We start from the raw sequence: 22,384 nt of genomic DNA, 5'->3' as shown, positions 1-22,384 counted from the left end.
AGTTTCTCTGAAAGAATCAGCATGGATCCACAAAAAACCTCATGTCAAATGCAGCTGGTTTTATCCATATCCTCTTGCAAAAAGAGGCAGGTGAACAGACAGATGCCATCCACTGGTTTCCCAAAAGGTGTTTGACTCTGTGGCATGTCATAAACTACACTGAGGTGACAAATGTCATGGGATAGCGATTTTCACATATACAGATGATAGAGGTATGGCGTGCACAAGTATAATAATAAAGGCAGTGCATTGTGGAGCAATCATTTGTACTCAGGTGATACATGTGAAAAGGTTTCCAATATGATTATGGCTCTACAATGGAAATTAACAGACTTTTACGTGGAATGGTCGTTGGAGATAGTTGCATGGGACATTCCATTTCGGGAATCATTAGGGAACTCAATATTCTGAGATTCACAGTGTCAAGAGTGTGCTGAGAATACTACATTTCAGGTATCACCTCTCACCATGGACAACACAGTGGCTAGCGGCCTTCATTTAATGACTGAAGGCAGCAGCATTTTCATAGAGTTGTCAGTACTAACAGACAAGCAACACTGTATGAAATAACGCTGAAATCACTGTTGTGCATACGATGAATGTATCTGTGAAGACAGTGCAGCAAAATCTGGCATTATTGGGCTATGGCAGCAGACAACAGATGTGAGTACCTTTGCTAACTAACAGCATGGTATTGCCTGCGGTCCTTCTCCTGGGCTCATGACCAAATTGGTTGGACCCTAGATGACTGTAAAACTGTGGCCTGTTCAGATGAGTTCCGATTTCAGTTGGTAAGAGCTGATGGTAAGGTTCAAGAGTAGTGCACACCCCATCAAGCCGTGGACCCAAGCTGTCAACAAGGCACTATGCAAACTGGTGGTGGCTCTATGATCTGGGTCCTCTGAATGTTTGCCTATTTAGAGACCATTTGCAGCCGTTTATGGACTTCATGTTCCCAAACAATTGTTGGAGATTTGTTTGAACAACATCAGGACAATTCAAGCGAATGGTTTGGCCACCCAGATTGCCCAACATGAATCCCATTGAATATTTACAGGACATAACCGAGAGGTCAGTTCCTGCAAAAAAAAAAAAAAAAAAAAAAAAAAAAAAAAAAAGGAAGAGAAGAAGAAGAAACACCTGCATCAGCAACAGTTTCACAGTTAGTGTTGGCTATAGGGGCAGTGTGACTCCATATTTGTGCAGGGGACTTCCAATGACTTGTTGAGTAAATGCCCTATCAAGTTGCTGCACTATTCCAGGCAAAAAGAGGTCCAAAATGATATTAAGAGATACCTCAACATAATAACCAAGATACCATCACATGAGGTACCTTCATAAATATGTGATTAGCTTCAGGATATTTGATAAACAGAACCCAGTGTGATATACTGGACAGTAAATGTTCCACAGAAGTTAAAGTACCATCGAGTGCACCAAAGGCACAGCAGTACTACAAGACTGTTCACTGATAATGCTGGTGTGTACAGGAAGGTGCCGTTGTTGGATGACTGTAAGAAAATGTAGAAACTGTCAACATTTCCATTTGGTGTAATGATGGACAGCTCTCTTTAAATGTGGATAAACGTTAGATACTTTCTACAATGAAGAGAAAGAGCCTGATAGTATCTGATTACAAGATTAGAGGTGAATATTTTCAGTGTGTTATATGATATACGTACTTAGGGAGAATACTAAGAAACAGCATGACAGGGAGATCACATAAAAACAGTATCAGGAAAGGAGAATGAAAGCCTTAGATTTGTTGGAAGGGTTCTAAAAAAATTTAATACTTCTACAAAGAAACTCAAGTACAAGAGAAAGTATTATTCTCATGTTCAAAGTCCACACCAAGCAACATGACAACTGACACTGAAAACTTTCAGTGACACCGTTTGGATAGGTTGGTACAGCCCATACGAAACAGTAACAAAAATGCTTGGACAACTTAAATGGAAATCCTCAGAAGAAAGACAATTCAATTCTCATAAAACCATGTTGGATAAATTTAGAGAACCTGTACTTCAAGTAGACACTGCAATCATTCTGCTGTCTCCACTGTATATCTCTTGTGAGGATCATGAGAATAAGAAAGAAGAGATTAGCGGTTTCAAGGAGGCATACATACAAGTCATTTCCCCCCTCGTTTAATAGACAAATGGAACAAGGAACAAAATCAATAATAACTGTATGATGTAGCGTTCATCATGCACTGTACAATGGCTAGCATAGTATGCAGATGTACATATAGATGTGTCACAAAGTTGAGCGGTGAAAGGCTGCTGTTACTTTATGACTCTGATTATCTCATTTTATCTTATTTCAGTAAAGAACAGCATCTAGATTTTTAAAAGTATTTTCTTCTTTTACTCTGTTTATTACTGCTTATGAATGTGCCAATATTTTTCTAAAATATAGGGTGAAAAGTAATGTTTATATCACAAACTAAATAGTCACTGGCACATTTTAGTGCATCATTAATTGATAGGTCAACAGACTTAAATAGAGACAAGTTTGAGAAGGTAACTGACCAATCTAATAGCTTTCTGGTGTAGTCTTGGAAACCCCGCTTCCAATTCCTTATCACATGAAAGACCTAAGAGTACTACATGCGCCATGTAAGTATGCAGAAAATCCTGTTCCATCATATCCCAGTGAAAAGAACCCATATGATTATTAATCTCAGCTTTGATTTCTGCATTTCTATTTGTGCACCAATGGCAACCAGCAAACTACTGCCTGTATAAATGACCACAATCAAACTGACCAGGTACAGCTTACACCACCCAGTGACAGTACATGCTGCTAATCACCATTCACTGATGTGACAAGTCATGGGATGCCTCCTAATATTATGTCAGACCTCCTTTTGCCCAGTTTAGCGCAGTAACTCCATAAGGCATGCACATGGACTCAATAAGTCATTAGAAGTCACCTGCAGAAATACTGAGCCCTGCTGTCTCTATAGCCATCCACAATTGTGAAAGTGTTGTTGGTGTATGATGGGTTTTGTGTGTGAACTGACCTTCCAGTTATGTCCCATAAATGTTCAATAGGATTCTTGTCGGGCGATTTGGGTAGCCAAAAAATTTGCATGAATTATTCAGAGTGTCCTTCAAACTCATCGTGAACAATTGTGGCCCAGTGAAATGGTGCATTGTCATCAATAAAAATTCTATTGTTGTTTGGGTACATGAAGTCGACTCTCTTTAACTTCCATTGCAGATTCTGAAAATGGCTATTGCAAAGCCTAAACTAGTAACTCTACACAAATACTTCACTTTCAAGATGATTAAATAAAAGTTAATTTCACCATCCAGTTTGTTCCAGGAGTGTTAGTCCTCCAAGTCTGGCATAAGTTCTTTGAAGTTTAAAAGGTAGGATATGGACTGGCAGAAGTAAAGCTTGGGTTGTGAGCCATATTTGGGCATTTCAGTTGATAGAGCATATGTCTGCAAAAGGCAAATGTTCTGGGTTCAAGTCTTGGTCAAGGATGCAGTTTTAATCTGTCAGGAAGTTTAACATGTACAAGGTGGTCAGGTACATATTGCAAATTTTGTAGAGTGCCACACGGTAGGTTGTGCTGAGAAACAACTGTTAAGAAAAAAATTCTATATGTTGTGCCGTTTCCAAGTGAATTAGATGATAAGTTAGCCAATCAGGTCAATGTATGTCCAAATGCAACTGGTCCACCAGAAACAATTAGTGTCAGCTGTTCTCAAAGCATACATAATAGAAGCACTAGACTACTGAGCCTTTGGCTTGGGTTTGATCCTTATAACTGACCCAGGCCCAGTTTTTGTATCACTCGTTTGGTGATACTGTCTCTGGAGGGCTGCTTGAATTTGCGCACACAAAGGCCAGACTGGGTACTTTAATGCTAATTAACTCAGAAATGGCTCAATGAATCAAATTTTTTTCTTAACAATTATTTTTTCAGCACAACTTAACCTGCAACACCCTCACAAGCTAGTAAGACTGTTTCTGGTCACTGTTTGTGGATTGTGTTTGTATAATTCAATAATGTTACTTGACTGAATATGTAACATGTTACACTCACAATTATCAAAAATCCATTGTAGACATTCTAGCAGTTCATCAAACACATAAGTTAATATTAATTCCATGCATGAGAGGTTTAGAGAGTACCATCACCATTGGAAAATTACCTTAAGAAAGCCCCAAAGCAACACATTCTCCACAAAATAATTCTGTAGGTTGAAACATTCATTTCATAATTTAACTGTCAGTCCTTTGCTGAAAACATAACCTGAAATTGATATTTTCAGTTCTTATTTAACAGTTCCATCATACTGGAAAATACAGGATGTTTATAAATGAATATTGGGGTTTTAACACTTTATAATATTTACTATATTAAACTTACAGTTATAAATGATATGTCAAATGAAAGACCAACTCAAATAGTTCTACCAAGAACCTTATAAACATTCAATGTGAGCACCATTTGTCACACGGCACACATCAAGTCTATAGCCGAGTTCTTCCCAAATGTTGATAAGTGTGTCTTCAGTGATTGTAGCAACAGCTGCTTCAATCCAGTTTCTTAATTCAGGGAGGCATTAGGTTGCGTGAATGTGGATGCCATCCAAAGCAAGCTCTGTCATTGGGCCCATTGCGGCCTATCCAGCGCTTGGGTACAGCGAAGTTCAACCAATCTAGTGGATTGTGGAAGAAACATTGCGCTCTGCACATGTGCACTGGTGCCAAACACAACTGTGAGTTGCTCTTTCATTTGACAAATCATTTATACTGGCAAGTTTAATGTAATAAACATTACAAAGCGATAAAACACCAATATTCATTTATAAACACTCTGTACTATCACAAGAAAGCTCTTAAATGCTGCACTCAGTATTTTCTTTACTGAGAAAGTGTGTGACAAATAATCAGCACTACTTTAATGTACAAATGTGGAAATAAAGGATACTTGAACATGCATTCTACTTCTGCAACACAACTAACATTGATAAATAGGGAAAATAAAATGATAAAGACTGATTGATTGAAGTAATACTAAACAATGGAAAATCCAGGTTGGAATTGAGTAATATTATGAAAAGGACAGATTGTTTCTCACCATAAAGATGACACGTTGAGTTGCAGACAGGCATGAGGAAAGGACTGTACACAACATTTCCAGCAAAATGACAGAAAAAACATTACTCATTTACATGAGCAAGCACACCTGACACACACAAGACTGCTATCTCCAGTTGCTCGGGCCAGCAGTCTGGCCTGAGCAGCTGGAGATAGCTGTCATGTGTGTGTGTCAGGCATGCTCAGTTGTGTGAATGTGCAAGTGTTTCTCTACTCTGAAGAAGGACTTGGCTGAAAGCTCTGCATACTCTCTTTATGTCATGTATGTCTGCCATTCAACCTGTTGCCTTTAGGGTGAGTAGCAACCTAGCCTTTTCATAATACTGTTGAAGTAGTATTACGTACATGTTGAACTCACAGTAGAATTGAGATTTACTCTAAGCCACTTTGGTACTACCATATAACCCTTATACAGAAAATAGCTTGAAATGATATAAGAGATATCCAATTATAGCCAACTAAACACTGCATTTACAGAGACAGAAAATGAGATTAAAGGTAGAATGAAGTTAGTTTGTTAATCAACATTACACCAAAGATGAAAGTCTTACTTTTTACACACAATGATTTAAAACTGTAATTTACTTAGCACACAGATAAAATTGTTTCGTACATAAATCTGCTGGCTGCTCACTGAGTTGTGTTGGATGATCCCATCATTCTGTATTTCTTTTTACAAGGTGGTCAGAGACATGAATGAAATCTGTTGTACTCTAATTTTTGTAACTAGAGGTTTCCTCATTTGGTAAAAGGAGAGAAAAAAGAATTTGCGGTGAAGCAAGCTGGGATAATTTTAATTTTTTAATTCCCCTCTTGTTTAGCCATCTGCCTCACTAATTTTTTTTCACTTTTAACAATTTACCATTAACATATGTGAATATTATCTACATTTCAATAAAAGAGAAAGATTGGCCCTCAGTTTTAAAGAACAGGTCTAATTTTATGCTTAGTTTCAGGTAAGTAACTGATTTTCTAATTTATTTGAACTATTTCTAGTTAGTATCTTTCATTATAGGGAGAAATCAGTAATTGTCTCATAACTTAAATTCTACTATTGATGTACAAACAAATATAAATTCTGTATGAATTATAAACATTTGGAAGACGAAATGCTAGTATTCTTTAAGTATTTATTTGGCTCTTTTCAAAAACAATTTAGCAAAACCAGCCCCTCATTAATTCAAAAGTAATTAACAGTCCTGTCAAAAATATTGTTTACATAATGATATATGTTAATTTCATGAGTTAAACAAATAATTCAGCCAAAACCTTGTAGTAGAAGAAACTGTTAAAAGACAGTATCTTTCGATGTATTCAGTTAATTTAATTGTAATGTGTAGTTTCAGCACCTACTATTGTGATGATAAACAAGGGCCAGGGTTTTGGTTACGAGACAGTCAGTCCATGGGCAAGTTTCAGAAGAGGAACCTGTGTTGCTTAGAACGACAACAAGTATCAACTTAACAGTGAAATAAGTGCTACACCAATAGGACATGTGTTAAAGCAATGGCAGTGACTGTTCAGTTTAATTGAAGGACTGTGAACTAAGTGGTTATGTTTTTACTACTCGCAGATGTTCAACACAAAATTATTGTAGCAGTATGTGGAGGTTCGCCTGCAAACTATTAATGAGGCTTATGGAAAATTTAAACAATAGTGCACTGGCCATACATACATAATTGTGTATTAACGAGGGATTGTGCAAAGTGAAAGTAAAAGACAGTGAAATGCAACTGAGCATCTGTCAGCTACATTATTTACCATAGACAGTGTCCAAATTACAAACCCCATATTTCAGCCAGTACGTCTACACCAAGGACAACAAACGAAGAAAAATAAAGCAGGCAGAACCACTACAGGTTGAAGAAATAGAATTGCAAGGATTATATATGAACATCACCTATGAGTCACATCCCCAAGAAAAACATGACCAAGAAACCAACAATGAAATTTTAGCAATGGATAAGTGATGGAGACAGTAATTGCCAGTCCACAGACAAGAAAAGGAATAATTATGAATAGAAGAAACCAACGTATGTACAAGACATTACTGCATACTATGATCATCATAAATGCAAAACTTGTCATACACACATTTACTGTAGCAGTGTTCTTTATACAAAATTCATTAAATGGAGCAACCACAAGGCAACTCATGGTGCATTTTAACTTTTCCTTTTTGACATAACAAGTGTCAAGTAGTGGGTGAGATTGAACTGACACAAAGATACCATACTACTCCTTTTTCCTGGCCTTAGTCAGTACCTGTATGAGGTCGCAAAGTTAATTTGAATTTGGCAATGTTAATAGTAGATGCCTCCCCCCCATGAACCATGGACCTTGCCACTGGTGGGGAGGCTTGCGTGCCTCAGCGATACAGATAGCCGTACCGTAGGTGCAACCACAACGGAGGGGTATCTGTTGAGAGGCCAGACAAACGTGTGGTTCCTGAAGAGGGGCAGCAGCCTTTTCAGTAGTTGCAGGGGCAACAGTCTGGATGATTGACTGATCTGGCCTTGTAGCAATAACCAAAACAGCCTTGCTGTGCTGGTACTGCGAACGGCTGAAAGCAAGGGGAAACTACAGCCGTAATTTTTCCCGAGGGCATGCAGCTTTACTGTATGATTAAATGATGATGGCATCCTCTTGGGTAAAATATTCCGGAGGTAAAATAGTCCCCCATTCGGATCTCCGGGCAGGGACTACTCAAGAGGATGTCGTTATCAGGAGAAAGAAAACTGGCGTTCTACGGGTCGGAGCGTGGAATGTCAGATCCCTTAATCGGGCAGGTAGGTTAGAAAATTTAAAAAGGGAAATGGATAGGTTAAAGTTAGATATAGTGGGAATTAGTGAAGTTCGGTGGCAAGAGGAAGAAGACTTCTGGTCAGGTGACTACAGGGTTATAAACACAAAATCAAATAGGGGTAATGCAGGAGTAGGTTTAATAATGAATAGGAAAATAGGAATGCGGGTAAGCTACTACAAACAGCATAGTGAACGCATTATTGTGGCCAAGATAGATACGAAACCCACACCTACTACAGTAGTACAAGTTTATATGCCAACTAGCTCTGCAGATGACGAAGAAATTGAAGAAATGTATGATCAAATAAAAGAAATTATTCAGATAGTGAAGGGTGACGAAAATTTAATAGTCATGGGTGACTGGAATTCGGTAGTAGGAAAAGGGAGAGAAGGAAACGTAGGAGGTCAATATGGACTGGGGCAAAGAAATGAAAGAGGAAGCCGCCTGGTAGAATTTTGCACAGAACACAACTTAATCATAGGTAACACTTGGTTCAAGAATCATAAAAGAAGGCTGTATACATGGAAGAAACCTGGAGATACTGACAGGTTTCAGATAGATTATATAATGGTAAGACAGAGATTTAGGAACCAGGTTTTAAATTGTAAGACATTTCCAGGGGCAGATGTGGACTCTGACCACAATCTATTGGTTATGACCTGTAGATTAAAACTGAAGAAACTGCAAAAAGGTGGGAATTTAAGGAGATGGGACCTGGATAAACTAAAAGAACCAGAGGTTGTACGGGGTTTCAAGGAGAGCATAAGGGAGCAATTGACAGGAATGGGGGAAAGAAATACAATAGAAGAAGAATGGGTAGCTTTGAGGGATGAAGTAGTGAAGGCAGCAGAGGATCAAGTAGGTAAAAAGACTAGGGCTAGTAGAAATCCTTGGGTAACAGAAGAAATATTGAATTTAATTGATGAAAGGAGAAAATATAAAAATGCAGTAAATGAAGCAGGCAAAAAGGAATACAAACGTCTCAAAAATGAGATCGACAGGAAGTGCAAAATGGCTAAGCAGGGATGGCTAGAGGACAAATGTAAGGATGTAGAGGCTTATCTCACTAGAGGTAAGATAGATACTGCCTACAGGAAAATTAAAGAGACCTTTGGAGAAAAGAGGACCACTTGTATGAATATTAAGAGCTCAGATGGAAACCCAGTTCTAACCAAAGAAGGGAAAGCAGAAAGGTGGAAGGAGTATATAGAGGGTCTATACAAGGGCGATGTACTTGAGGACAATATTATGGAAATGGAAGAGGATGTAGATGAAGATGAAATGGGAGATACGATACTGCGTGAAGAGTTTGACAGAGCACTGAAAGACCTGAGTCGAAACAAGGCCCCCGGAGTCGACAACGTTCCATTGGAACTACTGACGGCCTTGGGAGAGCCAGTCCTGACAAAACTCTACCATCTGGTGAGCAAGATGTATGAGACAGGCGAAATACCCTCAGACTTCAGGAAGAATGTAATAATTCCAATCCCAAAGAAAGCAGGTGTTGACAGATGTGAAAATTACCGAACTATCAGTTTAATAAGTCACAGCTGTAAAATACTAACGCGAGTTCTTTACAGACGAATGGAAAAACTGGTAGAAGCCGACCTCGGGGAAGATCAGTTTGGATTCCGTAGAAATGTTGGAACACGTGAGGCAATACTGACCCTACGGCTTATCTTAGAAGCTAGATTAAGAAAAGGCAAACCTACGTTTCTAGCATTTGTAGACTTAGAGAAAGCTTTTGACAATGTTGACTGGAATACTCTCTTTCAAATTCTGAAGGTGGCAGGGGTAAAATACAGGGAGCGAAAGGCTATTTACAATTTGTACAGAAACCAGATGGCAGTTATAAGAGTCGAGGGGCATGAAAGGGAAGCAGAGGTGGGGAAGGGAGTAAGACAGGGTTGTAGCCTATCCCCGATGTTATTCAATCTGTATATTGAGCAAGCAGTAAAGGAAACAAAAGAAAAATTCGGAGTAGGTATTAAAATCCATGGAGTAGAAATAAAAACTTTGAGGTTCGCCGATGACATCGTAATTCTGTCAGAGACAGCAAAGGACTTGGAAGAGCAGTTGAACGGAATGGATAGTGTCTTGAAAGGAGGATATAAGATGACCATCAACAAAAGCAAAACGAGGATAATGGAATGTAGTCGAATTAAGTCGGGTGATGCTGAGGGAATTAGATTAGGAAGTGAGACACTTGAAGTAGTAAAGGAGTTTTGCTATTTGGGGAGCAAAATAACTGATGATGGTCGAAGTAGAGAGGATATAAAATGTAGACTGGCAATGGCAAGAAAAGCGTTTCTGAAGAAGAGAAGTTTGTTAACATCGAGTATAGATTTAAGTGTCAGGAAGTCATTTCTGAAAGTATTAGTATGGAGTGTAGCCATGTATGGAAGTGAATCATGGACGATAAATAGTTTGGACAAGAAGAGAATAGAAGCTTTCGAAATGTGGGGCTAAAGAAGAATGCTGAAGATTAGATGGGTAGATCACATAACTAATGAGGAAGTATTGAATCGGATTGGGGAGAAGAGAAGTTTGTGGCACAACTTGACCAGAAGAAGGGATCGGTTGGTAGGACATGTTCTGAGGCATCAAGGGATCACCATTTAGTATTGGAGGGCAGCGTGGAGGGTGAAAATCGTAGAGGGAGACCAAGAGATGACTACACTAAGCAGATTCAGAAGGACGTAGGTTGCAGTAGGTACTGGGAGATGAAGAAGCTTGCACAGGATAGAGTAGCATGGAGAGCTGCATCAAACCAGTTTCAGGACTGAAGACCACAACAACAACAACAATAGTAGATGGTGCCCAGATGGCCTCCCTGCTGTCATCATCCCCCCCCCCCCCTCCAGCACAGAATATGTGTACCCCATTACCCATCACTTTTCATCTAGAGTAATCCCACGTGAAAGTGTGAGAATGTTTGTGGATCATATAACTGAGGGGGGACATGGGTACCAGCCTCATAATCACCTAGTCGGATGTGGGAAACTGCCTAAAATCCACATCCAGGCTGGCCAGCATGTCAAAGCTCATTATAAATCCACCAGACAGATTCAATCTGGGGCCAGTGCATCTCTGTCAATCCCACAAATGGCATACTAATGTGTCCAGCTATCTGGGCACATGACACAGCTCTTATACAGCACGACATAATGTCTTGTCACAGACTTTGGTTTCTGTTCGCCACAGAGACCATATGTATGTTTCCCTCTCAGTACCATATCTTGAACTTTCACCATTAGTAATTTCTTCTACAACATGTACATCTAAGATACTTTAAATTCATGAGTGTTCTCCCATAATAACATGTAAAAAATAAGAGTGTTCTTTTTAGTTACAATGTAGTCTTAGGAAGTTATGTAACACTCCTTATTAACATTATTTGTTTTCCAATATTCAGCACCACAGAATACCAAGATACATATCCACTTTGTTTTCTTCTGGTTTCCACACTGTAACTCTTAGATACTTTAAGAGTGAGACTCATTCCAGTCACTGGCTATGCAATCAGTGATCAAATGATACCAGATCTTGTCAGTTATTTATATGCATTTTAAATTACTGTACATTGAAGACCAGTGCCAATTCTTACATAAGGAAAGTATCATCTGCAAGTCCCTCTGCACGTCATCACCCTATACACAACTGTGTGATATGTGAACAGCCAGATAACTTATACAGTACATGAGGTATGAAGAAAAAGTAATGAGAATTTTTTTAATTTCACGGGCTTTATACATCTGATTTTCAATTTTTTAATTTTTTTTTTATCTTGCTGGTGCCCATGTTCTTGATGTAAGTTTGTATTTTAAGCTGTTTTGAATATTTAGTTTATTGTATACAGTCGAAAAGATTATAAGTGTTTTCTAGTGCTTGGCGAATGTTTACGTTTGAAAAGATGGATCAAAGAATTTGCATTAAAATTTGCTCAAAAAATGAAATAAAGTGCAGCACCACATTTGAAATGTTGACTGTGGGTTTTGGCAAACCTACTATGAGGAAGAAAAGAGTTTACGAGTAGTATAAATGCTCCAAAGATGGTCGAAGATACTGAAGGTGATGTCCATCCTAGAACCACAGCACATTAATTACGGACAACAATGTGGAAGAAGTAAAGAAAATGGTTCTGGAAAATTGCAGAATCACCATCAGAGAGGTGGCTGATGATGTCGGCATATCCTTTGGCTCATTCAAAGCAATTGTTTCAGCTGTTTTGGGCATGGAATTTGTAGCAGGAAAGTATGTTCCCAATCTGTTGAATTTCATCCATAAACAACATAACATAGACGTCACTCAGGGATTGAAGAATGAAGCTGACAATGATACAGAAACAAGAATGTTATAACATCTGATGAAAGATGGGTATAGTGGTACAACATTGAAACCACACTGAAACTACCTGAAGAGCCCCTCACCATCTCCGCTAAATGGTGAGTAGCAACTTCCCTTTTCATAGAATTATGGAAAAACCACTCATGTAAACTGCATCAGGATAACGTTGCCACTCATTGCTCAATACTTGTTTGTGATTTTATGGCGAGAAACAAAACCATTATGTTGCCTCAGCCACTTTATTCACCAGACATGGGGCCCTGCAACTTATTTGTATTTGCAAGGCTGAAGAGAGCAATGAGAAGATTTCATTTTGCCACCACTCAGGAAATAAAACATAACTGCTGAAGGAGCTGAACAACCTATTGAATAGTGAGGTCCAGAAGTGCTTCCAAGATAGGAAAATTCAGCAAATAAGACATTTTTTCCAATTCACTAAAAACTTCTTGCATAGGTGTTCTTATGTTTGTTTTGAGTTGGTTCGGCTTTTATTTGTCAGCAGGTACTCAGTTTCATCTCTGTCTTCTATGCTCTCTTTGCTTATGCAATCCCTTTCTGTACAATTATTGAACCATAGTGAGCCCTTCCCATCCCTTGCCATCTCCCATGGCAACAATTTATGAAGCCCATGACCTAAAGTATGTGTGAACTTTGCCAGAGATAATCTACATTCTGTTCCTACGAACTGAATGTTAGCTGATGAACAGTCAGATAGTTTCTAATCATTTCTTACTGCACATGTGAAGCAGAAATATCTTTTGACTTTTCTTAATTTTTATTTTTACAGCAGAGATCAATCAATGCCATAATAAGTTTTTGGTTGCTTATTTTTATCTCTTTGTTCAGAATTAAAAATTCTGTTATGGTTGAGTCAATCTAAATAGTTTTGTGGAAAATGTAGTGTTAGTACGTGATTGTGAAATTCTTTGTCCTGGCACCCAGTGTTAAAGGTTTGCATTTCCCAGTCTACACATGGGAGATTGAAATATACCACCCAATCATTTCAATGTGGTTGGTGAATTTGTGTGTGATATATTCCAAGCTTTATCTAAAGCATTGCAACACTTTGACACTTGATGAGGAGGGACAAAAGAAATCTGTAGTGCTTATGAGTGAGACTAATTCTGGTACTTTACCCTGAACATTTCACCAGTTAACAAATATTAGGATTAAATTATCTCTTTCTGACTTACAGTGACATTCATTTCCCTTTATAATAACTGAAGTGACCTGGCAAAGATTCTCAGTTGTATTACACAAAATTTCCCATGCAATCTACAGAGTAATTTCTCTAATCTAAAAAACCTAGGCCACAAATACTCCAAAACTTGAGTAAAATGATTTCAAGGTATAGTGCATGCCCAGCCTAGTAAATGGACCCTACAACTTTCCTCCTAATTGTGCAGGTCATAAAATAAGCAATGAAATTACTGCAAAATCAAAGAAGCCTCTAATTAAAGCCCTCCTTCCGGCTGCAAATCAGAGAGTCACAGTGTTTTAGGGGATGAAGTTGAAAATCATGAGGTGGAAGAACTGTCAGTCTGGTAGCCTTCACCATTATTTCAGCCAGCTTCCAAAAGGACAAAATGACGTTCACTGAATCCATACAGGGGCATCACTGGAGCTGACATGGGCAAGAATTTGGATTGAGTACAACAGATTGGTCAGAATTCTGAATAAAAGATCTCTCCATTCTAAAAGCAATGAGATGGGCAACCTAACTGCCCCTTAGTATGTTCATCCAAGGTGGAAGGAGGAAAACAGGCAATTGAAAGAAGGGAAGTGTGAAATCAGCTATAAAAGAAGAATAAAATAACATACAGTGGGGGGGGGGGGGATATGCAGGAGGGGGGAAATAGTAGGACACACTCCTAAGCCCAATCAAAAGTCTCTCCCTCCTCCATTTAAAAAAAACCAGTACAGTAGTTACGCCAAGGAAATTGGAGGATTAAAGTGACGAGGAATGAAGAGGCATACATGAACTGAAAGTTTATGATGTTGGACTAACACTCCATCAAGCCCTAGCCAGATGCCCTCTGGGGCTGAGACTGTGGCAATAGGTGACCAGTCATCCCAGTCTGGAGGCCAGCAAGACAGTCCTGTCTGACCATCAAGTTTCACTGTTGGATAAATTCCTGTGGAGTTGACAGCTCAGCCATGAAGAGTGTAATCCTCACACTGCCAGGAGGCTACAACTTCACAAGTATTTGATGATCCCTCCCCTGCAAAAGGTAAACTATTGTGTTGGGTTTTGAGGACCTTGACATATCAGAAGCGCTCGGTGGATAACGTGGAGTTTCATATGGGGTGGGCAACCTTTCCCACACAGTGTGCACTACCGAAAAACTATTCTGGACAGTGGAGAGTCAAACCCCTTAATGGGGACTGCACTTTATTAGTCCAAAGATGATGATAAGAACAGACAAATGGAATCAAAGAATAACTAAAATTGGAGTCAGATGAGACCACCTCCCATTACTTCCAGCAAACATAGTAAGTCTACACTGGTCTTCTTTTCCACCCTAATGCTATTTCCCTGAGGGGCACCATTGTCCTCCTAACATTGGAACTCCGAATGAAAAAGGCATTATATCAACTGACATATCTCTAGCTCTATAACTTACCTTTGCATGCTGTGCTGTCTTTGGTTGTAAAAGGAACACCGAGAAAAGGTTTATTCTGTTCAACATCACTTGCAGTTTCAGAACACAAAATTTTATCCACTTCTTTAGCTTCAGTGAGAGCTTCTTCAAAACGTGTATCCACAACAGCATTTAATATTGGATTCACTTCCTGTATGCGTTCCACAAAACACCGAACCACTTCCTCAGATGTTATCTGAAACAATATGGGATGAAATAATTATTAAAGGCTAAGTACCACACCATAATAAATTTTTAACATTACAGTAGAGTGAACACTGTATGGACACTACTTGAAAAATTACTACAGTGTTCATGCCTGTGGCTTGAATCCAGGCACTCGCATTTCATGGAAATTCTCTAACCAACTGATGAATCCAGGCACGCCTCATGACCCAATTCCAAACTTCAGTCTGGCTGAAACACTTTCTTACTTTGCAAATACCATAGTGGCTCTTCTGACGTTGCTGCACAAGCTCCCTCAGCCACTGTGACACCAATAGTTCTTTGTTATGACACAGTTGTAACATGAACCATGTCAGGGTGCAGTCTTGCTGAAGGTCCTGGTAACATGCAGAGCACTTTATGCAAACAAACTGTAGCACATGATTGGACTATGGGTTCCTGTGCTGTCTGCGATGTGTCACTATGACTGACACATTTCCAACATCTACTACCCAAGTGTATCTCCACCACTTATATTAATAGTGTCCTGATACACTGTATCGGGACACTCCCAAAATCATACATTTGTCACATTAGGTGCACTGTGTTGCCACCTACTGCTAGGTACTCCATATCAGCGACCTCAGTAGCCATTAGACATCACAAGAGAGCAAAATGCAGTGCTCTGCAGAACTCACGGACTTCGAACGTGGTCAGGTGGTAGGGTGTCACTTGTGTTATACGTCTGTACATGAGATTTCCACAGTCCTAAACATCCCTAGGTCTACTGTTTCCAATGTGATAGTGAAGTGCAAACATGAAAGGACACATACAGCATAAAAGTATAAAGGCTGACCTTGTCTGTTACTGACACAGACTGCCGACAGTTGAACAGGGTCGTAATGTGTTATAGGCAGACATCTATCCAGACCATCACATAGGAACTCCAAACTGCGTCAGGGTCCACTACAAGTACTATCACAGTTAGGTGGGAGGAGAGAAAACTTGAATTTCATGGTCGAGCAGCTGCTCATAAGCCACACATCACACCGGTAAATGCAAAACACCACCTCGCTTGGTGCAAGGAGCGTAAACTTTGGACGACTGAACAGTGGAAAAATTTTGTGTGGAGTAACGAATCACAGCACACAATGTGGCGATCTGATGGCAGAGTGTGGGTATGGCGAATGCCCGGTGAATGTCATCTGTCAGTGTGCGTAGTGCCAACAGTAAAATTCCGAGGCAGTTGTGTTATGGTGTGGCCGTGTTTTTCATGGAGGGGGCTTGCACCCCTTGTTGTTTTGCATGGCACAGCACAGGCCTACATTGATGTTTTAAGCACCTTCTTGCTTCACACTGTTGAAGAGCAATTTGGCTATGGCGATTGCATCTTTCAACACGATCGAACACGTATTCATAATGCACGGCCTATGGTGGAGGGGTTACACTACAATAAAATCCCTGTAATGGACTGGGCTGCACAGTCCTGATCTCCCGTGGACACCTTTGGGATGTTTTGGAACGCCGACTTAATGCCAGGCCTGACTGACTGACATCAATACCTCTCCTCAGTGCAGCACTCCATGAAGAATGGGCTGCCATTTCCCAAGAAAACTTCCAGAATCTGATTGAAGGTATGCCTATGAGAGTGGAAGCTGTCATCAAGGCTAAGAGTAGGTTAACACTATATTGAATTCTATCATTACCAATAGAGGGCACCATGAACTTTTAAGTCACTTTCAGCCAGGTGTCTGGATAATTTTGATCACATAGTGTATCACTTTATCTTGTTTTCAACATATCACTCACTCATGCCATCAAAGTGTACCACCATCTATTGTAACTCATCAGTCCAAGTGATTTTTTGCTCACAGTTTGAATGATCAATGGTTGTGTTCCTCTGTTTAAGGTTCCGTGGCTTTGTTTAATAACCTATTTTGCCTTGTTTGGCAATCTAATTTCTTTGTCTTATGATCTTCTTCCTTTGCAAGACATTTCTCTTTGTCTGGTGATAATGCTTCCCTGTTAATAACCAATTTTTGTTGTTTGGCTACTCTCTGTGTAGGATTCTTCCACAATCTGTGAAGTTTTATTTATCTTGTTAATCAGTTTCACACTTTACTGAATGACTATTTCTTCTATTAAAATTATATTGTTGCCAATTACAGTCTATCACACATCCTCCCAACAATCAATTTACCTCCCAGTAGAAACACTTCACATTTTTCTTGCTCTGGTTCCTCTATACAGTGTAAAACTTTCAGTCCTAGCGTACACAGTTGTATGGGTGCGTTTTAATTAAGTTGTAGCACTGTATTATTGTGCTATGCAGTTGAGGGAGGGAGACAGGAGACTAACTGGTAAGAGTAAAAAGGGCATTGTAAACTACAAGCAGGTGTCAGTAACACATGCAAGTGTTACAGTAAGTTGGAATGCTAGTAAAAAACAAAAAGATTCTCTCTTCTTTCCAAGTAATAAAGGCAATGAATGACATACGTATGTTTAAATGTAAACTTTTACTAACGTGTAATATCAGGAGTATCATCCCATCCCCTATTTTAATCAGTAAATTATACATTCAAGCAGTATAAACTAAGAAGTACCTTTCTTATAAATGCTCAGACTTTGGACATTTAAAACTGCATTGCGGAAATTCCTGGGCAAATGCCCATTTACAAATGTCCTGCACACTGAGCTTTTGCCTGGTTCACATCACTAGGCACAGGTATGTGTACCATGGCAACACAGAGAAGTCAGGAGACCCGCACAACAATAATTAAATCTGTTTGAAATTCCAAAAGCCCATTTCTGCCCTGTACTCACTTATTCCATCAGCCTACTTCTGGAAGCAGAGGGATTCAAGTGTTTACTGTTAATGATTGACAGAGCTTTCCTATGGGTGGAAACAGCCCTTCTCAAGGAAATCACAGTTGAGTTGACCATCTACGCCTTCATAGAACCACGGATAGAGCTTTCCATCATGTCAAACATGATATCTACCAATCAAGGCCACCAATTCAAGTTGGTGCTCTTCAGAGCCCTGCAGAATCAAATGTAACCACACTACAGCCTATCACACCCAACATAATGAGTTAGTTGAACAGTGGCACAGGTCTCCCAAAGCCATCGTTCTGTGCCACAGTAGATTGTGGACCAAAGCTTTGCCATGGATACTTTCAGTGTCTGAACTGCCTTCAAGGAGGACCTACAAACATCCCACACTGAAATACTATACAGGGAATCACTGGTTCTTCCCGCCGACTTCATTCTACGCCCAAGCATATGGACCTCCCTGCACTAGTACAACAAGAGCTAGACCACATTACATATATTCACATGCCGCCTCCTGCTCCACATTCAGTGACCAAGGTCTTCCTATATAAAGTACTCTCCAACTGTGAACATATCATGCTACAGAATGACACAGTCCAAATGGCACTAATACCATCGTACACAGGATCCTTAAAAGTGCTTCTGAAAGGCACACATGCATTTGACATTCTGATTACTGACAAACCAATGACCATTTTAATTCAGCGCCAAAACCAACATGGGTTCCCCATGACAACATTGACCTTAACGCCGTGGACAGCAATGATCACAACATCTGCTCACCACCCACTGCATGGACAGCCAACTCCAACACAGACTTCCCTGTCATTATTAGACATGATCTCAGTGACTTCGACCTTAATGACATCACCATAAAATTGGTCAATAATGTACTGTGTCTCTCACCTTGCAAAGAAGACACTCTGACAGGTGATGCTGCAGACATCTGACTCCTGAACCCCACATACAGCCTACCCGACAACACTGGCTACACTCCCACATCATCCCGCCTTTCAACAGATGACATCTTCACCATCACCTGTGGAAGGATCCTACCACGATACCCACCTACACCCTCACCTACGGTTAGAGGCTGGGGCATATCCCGCTGCAGAGGTGACCGCACCTCAGTTTTATCAAACTCCTCAATAAATAACAGTATCTCCACTTTGACACCTCTCATCGCATCCACATCAAATGCTCCTTTTCCATACAACAAAGGCATCCATAGAAAACTAATCTGCCCAACATCAAATCAATACCTGTACCAATAGTCTCTTCCAAGTTTTCTTCTTCCACTACTATCTTACACGTGGAGGGCCTCCACATGTGGTGTTCTTATTACAACAAAAATTACTTGGCATCCCCTGATAACGCTGCACCACTTCCCTCTCCCCTGGTTGCCCTGAAACTGTCCTGGTTTGAGCACACCAGGTGTCTTCTATGCCACCTGCTCCCCTAACAGCTATACAGCACCATTGCCTTACTTGGCGTAACTGTGAAAAACAGTGCAGCCAGCCACGACACAGCTGGTCGCATGACTGCACGTCTGTGCATTATAGTCCAGCCAAGTGACAACACAGTTTGTATCTTCCCTTCACTACAAGAGGGGGCTCTGTGGGGACATTGACTGTGACATGCATCACTGGCGATTGAGGAGAGGAACATCTTTGAATAAGTGAAAGACTTAAGTGCATTCTGACCAATGATACATTGTGCACATGCTATTGTCTCACACTCTTTGAATAAAGCATATGTGCAACTAACCACTTTAACTCCATTATTGGGACATTCCTTTTTATCTGGCAGGGAATACTTCCACTTTGTACAACAATTAAAATGTTGTGTGGTACATGTGTTGTTATTAATTAAAATCTGTGAGGCTGTTTTGCTGCCCCCTGTACCTCGAAAGTGGTGTCCCTCAAGCCCACCCAAATGACAGCCACCCACAAAAATGTTCTCAAAAATCCCTTACTAATCAACAAACTCAGCTTTGCCTCCCTTGTTAATCTTCCACTCCTAGCCCATTATTCACCCAGGCCAAATAAGAGCCAAAATCAAACCCCAGCATCTCATAACCTTAGCCCCATTCAGACCTCAACCTCTCATCCAGATCCCTCTATGGCCCTACACCAACATTTTAATGGACCAGATGAAAGATGTACTCTTCAACACCCAGAAGCTGTGCTTCTTGGTTTTGTACAGATTTACTGACAATATTTTCGGTGGTGCAGACTCAAACTGAACAATTCCTTCAAACTTAACTTTTTCTAGTCCTTCTCCAAATCCAAAGCTACCTTCCTGGATGTCTATTTGCATTTAGATGAGACTCACAACCAAGCCACAGTTCATATCAAACTCCTCAACAAATAAAAGTATCTCCACTTTGACACCTGTTGCTCCATCCACATCTAATACTCCTTTCCATACAGCATAGGCATCCATAGGAAATGAATTTTCTCCAACATCAAATCCAATATCTGTAACAATACTTTCTTCCACATTTTCCTCTCCCACTACTGTCCTACAGATGGAGGGCAAGAGACGAGACACCACATGCAGTGTTCATATTACGACAACAATTACCTGACATTCCCTGGTAACAGTTCCTTAGACTTGCTACATCTCTCACCACAATGACAACTGAAGATAACAGAATAGGCCCTTTTCAAGACCATCTTTAAGAATAATCCCGATCAAGATTTTTGTCAACCAACTTAGCTTATTATATAACTTACATGAAAAACACAAAGGTGATATTTTAAAATATTGTGGAAATAAAAGTTGCTACTCATCATATAATGGAGATACTGGGTCGCAGGTAGGCACAACAGAAAGACTGTCACAAATATAGCTTCTGGCCAGTAAGGAGAATCGTACAAACATACCGCCGCTTGAGTCTCGTACAGATTCCCGTATGGGGGACATAGTGATAAACATCCCTGGGGTTGTGAAGCAGCTGAATGGGTTGAAAATAAATAAATCACCAGGTCCTGATAGGATTCCAATTAGGTTTTACAGAGAGTACTCTACTGCATTGGCTCCTTACTTAGCTTGCATTTATCGTGAATCTCTTGCCCAACTTAAAGTGCCGAGCAACTGGAAAAAAGCGCAGGTGACGCCTATATATAAGAAGGGTAGAAGGACGGATCCTCAAAATTACAGACCAATATCCTTAACATTGGATTGTTGCAGGATTCTCGAGCATATTCTCAGTTCAAATATAATGAATTTCCTTGAGACCGAGTAGTTGCTGTCCATGCATCAGCATGGCTTTAGAAAGCATTGCTCCTGCAAAACACAACTCGCCCTTTTTTCACATGATATCTTGTGAACCATGGATGAAGAGTATCAGATGGATGCCATATTCCTTGACTTCCAGAAAGCGTTTAACTCAGTGCCCCACTGCAGACTCCTAAATAAGGCACAAGCATATGGGAATCGTTCCAAAATATGTGAGTGGCTCGAAGACTTCTTAAGTAATAGAACCCAGTACGTTGTCCTCGATGGTGAGTGTCCATCGGAGTTGAGGGTATCATCTAGAGTGCGCCAGGGAAGTGAGGTAGGTCCGCTGTTGTTTTCTATCTGCATAAATGATCTTTTGGATAGGGTGGATAGCAATGTGCGGCTGTTTGCTGATGATGCTGTGGTGTACAGGAAGGTGTCGTCGTTGAGTGACTGTAGGAGGATACAAGATGACTTGGACAGGATTTGTGATTGGTGTAAAAAATGGCAGCTAACTCTAAATATAGATAAATGTAAATTAATGCAGATGGATAGGAAAAAGAATCCCGTAATGTTTGAATACTCCATTAGTAGTGTAGCGCTTGACACAGTCACGTCGATTAAATATTTGGGCATAACATTGCAGAGCAATATGAAATGGGACAAGCATGTAATGGAAGTTGTGGGGAAGGCGGATAGTCATCTTCGGTTCATTGGTAGAATTTTGGGAAGATGTGGTTCATCTGTAAAGGAGACCACTTATTAAACACTAATACGACCTATTCTTGAGTACTGCTCGAGCTTTTGGGATCCCTATCAGGTCGGACTGAGGGAGCAGCTCAGCCTCTGTTGGTTGTTCTCTCTGCACTCTAGAAGATGAACATAGTTTTAACCTTAAGTAATAATCATGGTGTGGGGTGGCCAATCCCACTGCCTTATAAGCTGATGGGAAATAACAAAATTGTCTATACAGGTTGCATGCTACGGTGTTGGTCCCTGAGGTGGCAGCTAGCTATGCACATATCACAGTTGTGTGCACCTACTGTCTCTGACTGCAACACTGCTGGGGTGGTCGTAGGGCACAAGAGATCTAATAATGTAAGGGGCCTTCATCCATGCAGGAGCTCTGCTGGACAATCCCCACTTACAGCATGTGGCTAAGAAGTGCAAAAGAGCCTCATCTACTGGCGTTCCTCATTTGGGTCTTAAATGATCTGACCTCCCACTCTGCCTCTGAATTAGATGC

General features: G+C 40.2%; 1 protein-coding gene across 2 annotated transcripts in view; it reads right to left on the bottom strand.

Moving 5' to 3' along the window:
• Positions 1-22,384, bottom strand: part of LOC126334509 (fatty-acid amide hydrolase 2) — an 86,520-nt gene that overhangs the window by 47,469 nt on the left and 16,667 nt on the right. For both annotated transcript variants that reach the window (XM_049996852.1, XM_049996851.1), the window contains exon 3: positions 14,899-15,112. In XM_049996852.1, the coding sequence (XP_049852809.1) occupies positions 14,899-15,112 (214 nt within the window). The remainder of the gene's footprint in view (positions 1-14,898; positions 15,113-22,384) is intronic.

The sequence above is a fragment of the Schistocerca gregaria genome, chromosome 2, assembly GCF_023897955.1.
Source record: "Schistocerca gregaria isolate iqSchGreg1 chromosome 2, iqSchGreg1.2, whole genome shotgun sequence".
NCBI classification, from domain to species: Eukaryota; Metazoa; Arthropoda; class Insecta; order Orthoptera; family Acrididae; genus Schistocerca; species Schistocerca gregaria.
The sequence above is the reverse complement of the archived record's forward strand: the minus strand, read 5'-3'. Positions and strand labels throughout refer to the sequence as shown.